This window comes from Scardinius erythrophthalmus (genome assembly GCF_964197995.2).
Source record: "Scardinius erythrophthalmus genome assembly, chromosome: 20".
Classification (NCBI taxonomy): domain Eukaryota; kingdom Metazoa; phylum Chordata; class Actinopteri; order Cypriniformes; family Leuciscidae; genus Scardinius; species Scardinius erythrophthalmus.
In genome coordinates this window covers 7,223,909-7,236,686 of record NC_138240.1, presented here as the reverse complement: position 1 = coordinate 7,236,686, position 12,778 = coordinate 7,223,909, and the positions used below count along the sequence as shown (strand labels likewise).

Here is a 12,778-nt window from a genome sequence, read left to right as displayed (position 1 = left end):
TGTAACAGAGAAATTGCTTTTGGGACAGCTGGATCAGCTGGAGTGTGGCTCCAGTATTAGGAAACAGACGCACAGAGGAACACGACAGCAAGAGGTGAAGACAGTTCTCACGATGAAAATAACGCTGTCAATCAATTCAATTAATGATCTGTCAGTTAATCATATTAATCACAAGTAACCAATATTTGCTGAAAAATTATATTTGCGCACAAATTAGTAGCCCGAAGACACTAATGTATATATTAGGGCTGACTTCTAATAGTCGAGGATTCGACGATTCGATTCGGAGAGGTCTGATTCGACTATGAACCTCATAGTCGAATACATGGGCGTCAGTTTGGTTTGAAATGTGCTGGGGACAGAGACGCATTCGCATTTTCAGAAGGGCTGGGTACCATTTTTATTTTATTTTTTCGCTTTCGCGCAGGTCATGTTTTGAAAGACGATGTCCTGTAGCTTACTAATGTAAATAAATAAAAATGTATTCAAAAATCTGCTTCACATTTTCAGCAGGGCTGCGGAGCGGCTGTGAGTTGACTCCACACGGTTCTCATGTGCGTTAAAAGCTTTACGTGGTTTAATGTACCTAAACAATGATCACCAAATTCCCCTCTCATGTTGCTCCTCATAACCACTTAAAATGGTAAAAAAAAATCGAACCCAGAGTCCAATTATTATAAACGTTATCTGATATTAAGCGTTTCTGCTTCACATTTTCAGCAGGGCTGCGGAGCGGCTGTGAGTTGACTCCACACGGTTCTCATGTGCGTTAAAAAGCTGACTCCACACGGTTCTCATGTGCGTTAAAAAGCTTTACGTTGTTTAATGTACCTAAACAACGATTACCAAATTTCCCTCTCATATTGCTCCTCATAACCACTGAAAATGGTCAAAAAATCGAACCCAGAGTCCAATTATTATGGACGTTATCTGATATTAAGCGTTTCTGCTTCACATTTTCAGCAGGGCAGCGGAGCGGCTGTGAGTTGACTCCACACGGTTCTCATGGGCGTGAAAAAGCTTTACGTGGTTTAATGTACCTAAACAACCATCACCAAATTTCTCTCTCATATTGCTCCTCATGTTTATGAAATGTTATGATATATGTGTGATATATGTGTTTTTTAGCTCTTTTGTTTGAAATGGAAACAAATCTAGCTGCTATCTAAAAAAAAAAGAAAAAAAAAAGGTTCGACTATCAGTCGACTACGGCAAAATCTAACGAATCAGATTCGACTATGAAAATCCTTAGTCGAAAACAGCCCTAGTATATATTATATTAATATTGCATATTATTATTATTGAATGTTATATATATATAATATATAAAATTCACAATAAATGAATGTTTAGGATATTCACTTATTATTCACGCTTGAGATATTCACAGTAAAGCCCCCGAGTATTCCCTCTCGGAATGGCCCGGGATGTGCCCACCTGAATATGCAACTGATTTTCCAACACCTAAATGCCGCCTTGCTTGAATTCTGCTCGTGCTGCGCCGGTGGGAATATTCAAAGCAGGTCTTATGAAATATTTATCGGAACATGAAAATTTCCCTGTATTTTAATTACCTGTTTTATACTCGAGGTACAATAAAGATTAAGTGAGCCCACTGCGAGGTGACTCAGTGTTCATTTACAGAGATTATGGTGAATAATTAAAAAATGTTTGGTTGCTCTGTGGGTTGGAAGAAGAACCAATGAAAGGATTTATTCAGAGTCAAGCCACATCCATTAATTTTGAATGCAGCCCAAAGCACCTGCACAGAGTGTTGGCATGTTTTATTGAGAGAGCAGCTGTGTTTTCTAAGATCACATGCCCGGGAGGTCTCAGTCAAAGGTCTTCTCTTCAGAATCTATATGTTGTGTGTCATCGCACATAAAACTCCTTAGCTAAACATAAACTCATCTAATGAGGAAAAAAACACCTTCAGTACATTCAGGCCTGAAACAAGCTCCAACGCAAGTACGTCAATGCGGCACAAACTATATTTTCACACGTCATAGCAATTCATAGCGCGGTGCACAAAGTACATGTTGCATTTCATAGTTCAGAGGTTAGGGGGAATTCTTTATTCTGTCTTTATTTATTGCTATCTTACAATAATTAATAACAGTTATGATGTTTAAAAATCAGATACATTTATGAAATCGTTAATTCTGTTTATTTATTACTGTCTTGCAATAATTCATAACAGTTATAATATTTAAAAATGACAAAAATCTGATACATTTGTGAAAAATGTATTATTTAAAATAATTGTAACAAATATTAATTAGAATTATAAAATTGTTGATGTATTTGTTCACAAAATGTAATTGCTCGGTAAAAATTCACTCTTTTTGCTCCGCAGAAAAAAATTAAATATTTAATACTTCAAAATATGATATAATACACACACACACACACACACACACACACACACACACACACACACACATATAATATTTAATATTTAAAAAATAATTAAATATATATAAAAATATATCAGATCGAGCCAAAAAAAAATACAAATTTGTTCACAGAAAGAAATTAAAAAAAAATCACCTGTTGTATTCAAAGACAAAAGGTACATTTTTGAGTAAACTATTCTTTTTTTTCATTTTTTTTTTCTTTAAACAACAATCAACATACATATTCACATAACAACACAACCAACAACACAACATGCATACATACATAAATTGTGCTTTTACATTGTGTATATAAAGAAAACAATAAAGAGAAAGAATAACATCAGTAGATCAAAGGCAATACCTGATGACAGCATCAATTCGTCCAGTTACAGTTATAATTGGTTTTGGAGATAATTTATGAAAGGATGCCACATGACAGTGAACTTAAACCCGGAGCCCCTTAAATTAAGTCTTATTTTTTCCAAAACTCAGGAATTGTAACACATCTCTGGCCCACTGTTTAAAAGAAAGGGGGAAGGACTGTTTAGTAAACTATTCTTTGTGAGTAACATAAGAACGCATGTGTGCACCTTATTTGAAACAAACACATTGACATCTCTGTCATCTCATAAACAGGTTCATAATTGTAAAATTTTTAATTGAGGTTGGAAGGTGGATTTCCTCGTTCCTGTCTTGTTTAGGTGAGGATGTCCCTGTGGGAACTGTCCCTGGAGGAATGTGTGTTTTCGTCTTGGCAAGCACTGGTGAGCATGTGAGGAGGGCACTGTGCTTGGCTCATTTACATTGATGGCAAGACTTCTCCTTTGCTGGCATTTTCAACAGCCATTGATCCACTGCCTGCCTGATTAATCTTCTATAAAGGGATCAGGAGTCAATTAGTGTCTGAATTTCACTTTGAATTCCACATATGCGTCACCTTTCCCATGAGGACCCCGACCCCTCTACACTCGTCCTCTGTACCGCGCTCCTGAAATATCCATCTCCAGTCAATTTACATGTTTCCTTTTCATTCCTCTAAGAGTAAAGAATACATCTGCATACCAAAGACAAAGGATCTACCTGCAGTGTGTTAACTACCTAGAGACTGAAACACTAGGATTCATTATCTTTCTGGTTTTAAGTAGAAGTGAACAGAGGGTTGACATAAGATAATGATAAGATGCTGTACTCGCCTGTCTGGTAATGGTCACAAAACCTATATGTTCCAAAATCTAGTGACATGCCTACCTAAACAGCTTTCTGAAGCATCATACTGTTTTGCGTTCTTGTCAAAAAAGACTGTTCCAAAGGGTTAGGTTGGCCAATTTCTAAGACAGCATCACATACACCACATACAATCCTAGAGCGTGTTTTGTCAAGCTCAGAGAAATGTGAATACATGTATTTCATTCAATACTGAAAGGTAACTTCAAAAATGACGGATGCACAGATTCTGGCCAGTACAGATAAGCTGATAATTATTTTCATGTTTTCATGTGCATGCATATTCATTTTGGGATTTGCTAAAGATAACATTTATCAGTATTATTAAATTATTAATGTTTTGAAAGATTACGTTTGAGTGTTAGACAACAGCAAATCTAAATGTAATCTAAATAAATAGAGAATGCATGCACAATTAATGTTTGATATCAACTGATACACTCACCTAAAGGATTATTAGGAACACCTGTTCAATTTCTCATTAATGCAATTATCTAATCAACCAATCACATGGCAGTTGCTTCAATGCATTTAGGGGTGTGGTCCTGGTCAAAACAATCTCCTGAACTCCAAACTGAATGTCAGAATGGGAAAGAAAGGTGATTTAAGCAATTTTGAGCCTGGCATGGTTGTTGGTGCCAGACGGGCCGGTCTGAGTATTTCACAATCTGCTCAGTTACTGGGATTTTCACGCACAACCATTTCTAGGGTTTACAAAGAATGGTGTGAAAAGGGAAAAACATCCAGTATGCGGCAGTCCTGTGGGCGAAAATGCCTTGTTGATGCTAGAGGTCAGAGGAGAATGGGCCGACTGATTCAAGCTGATAGAAGAGCAACTTTGACTGAAATAACCACTCGTTACAACCGAAGTATGCAGCAAAGCATTTGTGAAGCCACAACACGCACAACCTTGAGGCGGATGGGCTACAACAGCAGAAGACCCCACCGGGTACCACTCATCTCCACTACAAATAGGAAAAAGAGGCTACAATTTGCACGAGCTCACCAAAATTGGACAGTTGAAGACTGGAAAAATGTTGCCTGGTCTGATGAGTCTCGATTTCTGTTGAGACATTCAGATGGTAGAGTCAGAATTTGGCGTAAACAGAATGAGAACATGGATCCATCATGCCTTGTTACCACTATGCAGGCTGGTGGTGGTGGTTTAATGGTGTGGGGGATGTTTTCTTGGCACACTTTAGGCCCCTTAGTGCCAATTGGGCATCGTTTAAATGCCACGGCCTACCTGAGCATTGTTTCTGACCATGTCCATCCCTTTATGACCACCATGTACCCATCCTCTGATGGCTACTTCCAGCAGGATAATGCACCATGTCACAAAGCTGGAATCATTTCAAATTGGTTTCTTGAACATGACAATGAGTTCACTGTACTAAAATGGCCCCCACAGTCACCAGATCTCAACCCAATAGAGCATCTTTGGGATGTGGTGGAACGGGAGCTTCGTGCCCTGGATGTGCATCCCACAAATCTCCATCAACTGCAAGATGCTATCCTATCAATATGGGCCAACATTTCTAAAGAATGCTTTCAGCATCTTGTTGAATCAATGCCATGCAGAATTAAGGCAGTTCTGAAGGCGAAAGGGGGTCAAACACAGTATTAGTATGGTGTTCTTAATAATCCTTTAGGTGAGTGTATATATTGTAACAATATTTTAGCAATCTCATATATATATATATATATATATATATATATATATATATATATATATAAAACTAATTAAACTGTGATATTTTATTTATATTTATATATAAACAAACTGATTTTGATGAATAAAAAAGAAAATCTAATATCAGCCTGATATGGTAATGATATATCATGCATCCCTCATAAAGGCAGTTTAGCCCAAAGGGTCAGGGGTTAGTATTCGCAATATAGTATATTGTAACTACACCACAAGGCAGAAGTAATCAGGGGAGGTTCCAGTTTGCATTAACGCCGTGGAAATGACAATCATTCATTTTCTTGTTGTATAGGGGGTTAATGCACGAATCACCTCTGCATGGTGATTAATAAAAAAGAGTTTAACTGTACAACAATGACATTCTAACTTGTCTTTTTATAGGTGATTCAACGCAGAGAAGATGGCTCTGTTAACTTTTTCCGTGACTGGGAAGCCTATCGTGAAGGATTTGGCAAGATAACAGGAGAGCATTGGCTTGGTAAGCCATCCATGTCACTATCTGTAATACAATCTGTCTGGAAAAAAGGCTTTAGTAATATCAGTGTCACAATAAGATTTATAGAATGTTTCCAAATAGTTTTTCTCCTCATTCCTGAGTCATTACAAATTTTCCAAACAATGATCAGTTGCATGCAATTGTAATATGCAATGTCTATTACTGCATATTACTGCATATTAAAATAAAACATTTCTATAACATATAATAAGTACTAATATTCACTATACAAATAGTTTGTTTCGCTCCACTAATTTAATTGGACAAGTGACTTTCCATAAATGGTGATATTTCATCTTGCCTGTGTTTGCAACATAAGCATTCCTGTAAAAAGTAAAAACTATTTTCGTTTCATGAACAAAACTAACCAGAAGCCATGTTGGCCATGAAGGCCATGCTGTGTCTAAACGTAAATTATTCTATATAACTTGTAGTTTATAGTTCTGTTGTATAAAAGTGCACTGGCAGCCGTGAATCACAGTTTCACAGGTTTTTGGTTTTGAATGACAGTAGCGTTTTTAAAAGCAAGGTGATGAGTTATTCTACTACTGTCGTAACACACAAACACGCTTCTCGTGATTGTCACTCTTTTTATGTCTGTTTTTCTGACAACTGTAAGGAACAGGGGCACATTTGGTTATTGCCACGGTGAACTGCCAGCCCGGACAAAATGCCAAGCTGTGTGTCCAAAGCCGAGCGTTGCAGATGGCAGTGGGTGGACAGGGAGCAAGGCTTTAAAGAGACTGAATGTAGTGAGGAAACTTGTCATAGCGTCTACTGTTGGTTTCATCCCATACTGGAATCATAGATTAGTGCTGACTGATTCAGCTCGCTGGTTTTGTGATGGTTCATCCAAAATTTATTACTCACTAGTTATTTACTCAAACTCATGTTGTTCCCAAACTGTATGTTGTGTTTTTTTTTTTTCATGGACTAAAATAAAATAAAATAGTCAAAGCACCATAGAGAAAGTCTATTTCTTCTGATTATTTTTATGTCTATTCCTTACACAAAGCTATTAAATAGCTTTGAGCTTGGAATATAGTTATATGGACTACGTGTACAGTCCTTGACATACTTGTATAGACACACCTTGTCAATGTATGGAAAAAATGTAATAAAATAGCCAAAGCACCATAGAAGTCCATGTCTTCTGATTATTTTTATGTCTATTCCTTATTAATATAGTAATATGGACTACTTGTAAAGTGCTTGACACACTTGTACGGACACCTTGTCATTGTATGAAAAAAAGCTTAAAGATTTTAAACGGAAATGTAGCATACAGGTTTGAAACGACATGAAGTGGAGTAAATAATGACAGAATTTTCATTTTTTGCATGATCAATTTTTTTTAAACCTGAGAGATGGAATAAGGAAATGTGTATTTTCAATGACAGTTGGTTGCTCTCCAGTATGTTGAACATGAAGAAGATAAATTGCGTTTTCTTTTATTTACTGCAAGGTCGCTCCTCTTTCGAGGAAAAAGTATTTTTTGATGACAGTCCTTATGGGCTGCGTCTTGTTTCTTTTATCGCATTTGCCCGACAAACATTTTATGTCTAGACTTGCTCTTGGACTTGTTGTCTGTAACTTGCGCTCAGGGTCCTGTGTCTCAATCAGCGATGATGAACTATGACAGGCCCGTCACGGAGTGTCATCTTGGAGAGATTGACAGCTTCACAGCGAGAGCAGGACAGCACTTGCTAGCAGCGTCTCTCACGCCTGCTGTGGCTGAGAATGACTTTTCCCATGGCCTGCTCCATTTTCCTCACAGTGAGTAAGACCAGCCTAGAGCAATTCCACAGGATGTTCAACAAAGGATATTGCCTGTGCCAGTGGTGGTCAGGGGTTCGGGTCCCTGTGGGCAAGCCCAGGATGGAACAGTCCTCCCTGGAGTGACAAGGTTCAAGGCCCTGCCTCCTGGTGATGTGAATCGGTGCCAATGAGTTGAGCTGCTCCAGCCCACGCTCTTAATCAATAAGAGACATGAGGGAGCTAGAGACAATTAACCTCCAGGGCTGGCGAAATGAGTTCCAGAAAACATCAACAACACAGACTCATCAGGAATGAGGTGACAGGGAAACCGGGGAGGGCAGAGGACCCGTAGTGAGAGACAATCTAGCCTCTCACCTTTAACAAATAGGATTACAGTGCACAGTTCACAATAGCTCCAAAACTTACTTGTGCGCCATTCTGAATTGGGAATGTTGTGTAAATTCCAGTTCAGTTGAGGAATTTCAATTTAATATGATTAAATAAATAAATAAATAGTTTTTCCCCCCCAAGTATACTTAATTAATCGACTGTAGGCAGTCTAAAATTAACACTCGGCAAGCGTCAAATGCAAGTAAAAAAATCGGTGTTGGTGAGTATATGAAACAGTGTCAATCGCCAGTTGGACCGTAACATTTTTATGAACTCTAAAAATGCAATGTTGTCAGAGCATGAACGTGAACGACGTTCGGCACAGTTGACACGCCAGTCCTGCATCGTCACAAAAGTTTAAGCCTTAGCAAGCACATGAAGAAGCAAAAGGGAACTCAATTCATTACATACCCAAGCGCTTGCACAGAAATCTGCTTCTCAGACAAAGCGGCAATACTGAATTGAGCTCTCTTTCACGTCTTCTTGTGCTTAAACAGATATATTCAAACAAAATAATGTCAAAAGGCCAGTCTTGCCAAGTATCGTCATAAACATAGTCAGTTATGTCTTAAGTGAACGCAAACAGTTGAGAAAGAAAACACTTGTGTATCAGTATATTGGATCCGTGCAGCTCTTAAAGTGACAGCAGCCTAATATTCCTTCTGCTTTCTGTGTTTTTAATGTTCGTCAAAAAACAAAAGACAAAGAAAAATCACTCACTGTTTCATGTTTCATGGCTGGTAAAAAATATTTATTGCCGTTAAATTCACCGGTCATTGGCAGGTGTGGTAAAAGGTTAGTTAGGCCCTGACTAAAAACACATTTCCCAGAATGCATTAACAGTGAAGAGATATTTTTCTAGGCCAACCTCGAAGTTTGCATCACTCTGATACCTTTGACAAATCCCAGTAGGATTTTTTTCATAGGCTTTTGGATTATTGCAGAAAATAAGATATCCAACAAAAGTTTATGATTCTTAAGGCCCGTTCACACCAAGGACAATAATAACGATTGCGGTAAAGATATAGTTTAAAAAAACACTCAAAATGTAAAAGAATAGCAGAGTCCACACCACAACTATAACCACAACAACACAGCTGATGAACAATAAAAGATTGACAGCCAATCAGAAACCATCTGATTTTAAAGCAGCAGATTAACAGGACTGCTCATAATAAACAGAACAATATAATGTTGGTGTATATAATAATTCGTTGGTGTGGATGCTATAGTCATCTTTACTAGGGCTGTCAAACGATTAATCGTGATTAATCGCATCCAAAATAAAAGTTTGTGTTTAAATAATGTATGTCTGTGTACGGAGTATAATTATTTTCTATATATAAATACACACACATGCATATACATATTTAAGAAAATGTGTTATTTATATATAAAATATTTATATATAATATAAATTATATATAATATAAATATATATACACAGTATATACAATGCAAATATTTCTTAAATATATACATGCATGTGTGTGTAGTTATATATAGAAAATAATTATACACCGTACGCACACATGCATTATGTAATAACAAACTTTTATTTTGGATGCGATTAATCGCGATTAATCGTTCGACAGCCCTAATCTTTACCGTTCTTGTTTTGAACAGGCCTTTACACATTTTGTTCATCATGTAATCTTCACAAGTGAACACAACTTTTATGAATTTTGAAGACTAAATATGATTGCAAGAAGTAAAAGCTAAACATAGGCTGTAAACGAACTACACCACGGTCGCATGAAAAAACATTCCCCTAAAAGTTTGAGTTGAAAAAGTTTGCAAGAGTGCTCATATAAATACAACAAGGCTATGAAAGCAGACAGTTTTCCCGTTTGACGTGTTGACGTTCAATGTCCCTGACATCCACTGCATCCACTGCCGTCTTATTTAGCCACTTTTTAGCATCTGCCTTTTTGAAGACAAGTAAAAGCTTTAAGAACTCACAAGGGGAAATTACTAATGTATTTTATGTTGTAGAATAAACCGTGAAAATATCTTGAGCTTGTGTTCACCACAGACCTTATTTCAGACATTTAACCAGAAACCCATTCAAAAAATCCATTAACTTTGGGACAAAGGAAGTGTTAAAATGCTAACTCAATTCCAGATTTTGGCCTACAAAAATATGTAATCTCTGCTGCACTCAGAGATTCATTACAGTCCTTTTCCTGTCATTCCAATTCAAATGGGATGTGGGATGTGGCCAATTCAATTCAAATTCCTATTTAAATAATAATAAATTGCAATTCATTTCAATAGAGATTGATGTTAGAATGTTGCTAAAAGTGAACAGTTTTATTAAAGTAATTACATTTTTATTTGTTCTGGACCTTTTTACCAATACTTTTCAATACTGAAATATAAATATTTTAGGTTTCTGAACAGAGCCAATGACAGACAAAGTTTCTTAGAGCTCACAGAAACTTATGAGCTACTTTTGGCGTTCATGCAAGCAGAGATCGTTTTAGTGCCACATTACCAATTAGCATGAAATGCTTGTGCATAAATGTAAGTCGAATATTAAGGGAGCAATATGAATATTAATGCACAAGAGTGTATTTTTGTGTCATCAAAGGAGAGGTTGGAATTATCATTCCATAATTTCCTTTTGTAGTGTATTAGCATATCCATTCATGATCAGCCTCCCAGAGCACTATAAATAAGTCTTTTATCAGTCATTTTCACATAATTCTGTTGAATTGCTTATAATAAGTCATTCCCACTCCCTCATCACAAGCTCACGCATGCACACAAACTTGTGTGCTTACACTTGTGAGGAACTGCTATTGTTCTTAAATTAAGCTAATTGTAATGACTACATTCTTGAGAGCGAGGAGTGTTGGAACCCGGGTTGCGCCATCTATTTAACTAATGAAATGAGTTCGAGGGGGAAAATCATAGCATACTTAAACACCACCCATCTGAGGTGATAGTAGAAGTGATAGAAGTCTCTGTGTAAGAATGAATAGAATAAACAGGATTTTAAAGGGTGCATAACACACACAGTTTCTGCCAATCTCATGTTAATCTTGAGTACCTACAGAGTAGTATTGCATCCTTCATATTTCCAAAGAGTCTTTAGTTTTATCAGATTTATAAAAGACAGATACAGATGTACCGATTCTTTCCGGAAAAAGTCGAGTTCCTGGAGGCGTGCCGTGGGCGGAGCTAAAGAGTCACGAGCACGGAGTTGTTTAAGAATAAACAAATGGACACTTATGGTGCTCAGCTAAACAAATGTATTTAAACGCACAAACTTTTGATTCATTGTACGTCTGTGTTGTTTACATTATATACACTTATGCCGATTGCCAACAAAACACAGACATTTGATGCAGTTTTACTTACCGCCTGCGGTTCCGACTCATGATCGGGATCTTTTATTGCTGGGACTGCTCCAGCTTTCGGTTTCAAACGACCTGCAAATCCAGCGTCGAACTGGGCATTCGTCAACGAAATGCCGGGAATAAACAAACACACTTTCACAACTCAGCCTGGTTTCTCTCAAGATATTTTTTCTCCATTCTGTCACCTGATGGAGTTTTGGTTCCTTGCCACTGTCGCTCTTTTCACCTTTGGCTTTTGGCTTGCTTTGTTGGTGACCTTTAATATTCAACATTAAATTATTATTGATCTTCCTGCATTGACACCATTATATGAGCTGGACGATGACATCACGGTTTTCTCCAGAGCGGCTATATATATAAATTAACTAAATTAATAACTAAGCTGCTTTGAAACAGTCTGTATTGTAAAAAGCGCTATAAAGTTGACTTGACATCTTTCACATACTCGAAAAAAAACTTTCCGAAAGTTATACAAACCCTGAAGGAGTGTATTTGGCACAGAAATACTTTGGCCGTGTTTAGCATGAGCTAGACATCCCATTTAAGGTAAAGTGTAGTATTATGTTTTCAGTTTTGCAATTTCATTAGGGATCATGTTGATGTATCATGGATGTTGAATGATAATGAACTGGTATCATCTGAATCAGCAGGTTTAATTTGATATATGTGACCCTGGATCACAAAATCACATGTCACACATATTTGTGGCAATACATTGTATGGGTCAAAATGATTGATTTTTCTTTTTATTAAGATATTAAGTAAAGATAATGTTCCATGAAGATATTTTGTAAAGTTCCTACCATAAATATATAAAACATGTATTTTTGTGAGTGAATGCAGCACAATCATGAACATAAATGGACAACTTCAAAGTCGATTTTCTCAATGTTTAGATTTTTTTGCACCCTCAGATTCCAGATTTTCAATAGTTGTATCTCTGACAAATATTGTCCTATCATAACAAACCATACATCAATGGAAAGCTTATATATCCAGCTTTAATATGGTTTATAAATATCAATTTCATAAATTTGACCCATGTGACTGGTTTTGTGGTCCAGGGTCACATATAACATCCACACAAGCTTTTTTTTATCATGTTCCTGACCTGAAATTGTGTGGTGAGCTTTTTGTCAGAATCCTATTGGCCAGTTCTTTTGTCAAGATAACTTTCTTCTTTTGATGACCTGCCCAAAATAATAAACTTAACCCTTTTCCTACATCCTCTTAAAGAAGAAAAGTTGTGTATTTAATCGTGTTTACTTTATCCCTGCCATATCCCCACAGTCATCACATAGTGTTCTCGAAAGTCTGTCCGGTTCCACGTCAGCAGAAAAAAGGATCGTAGCCTATAATCACATCGATCCTCATAAATCGCGCCTCATCACAAATGTTCCCTGACAGAAGTTAGAAATTGCCACAACTGTTTACCATA

General features: G+C 37.0%; 1 protein-coding gene across 2 annotated transcripts in view; it reads left to right on the top strand.

Annotated features, from left to right (window-relative positions):
* Nucleotides 1–12,778, top strand: part of fibcd1a (fibrinogen C domain containing 1a) — a 131,559-nt gene that overhangs the window by 85,323 nt on the left and 33,458 nt on the right. For both annotated transcript variants that reach the window (XM_081349094.1, XM_081349093.1), the window contains exon 5: nucleotides 5,713–5,809. In XM_081349094.1, the coding sequence (XP_081205220.1) occupies nucleotides 5,713–5,809 (97 nt within the window). The remainder of the gene's footprint in view (nucleotides 1–5,712; nucleotides 5,810–12,778) is intronic.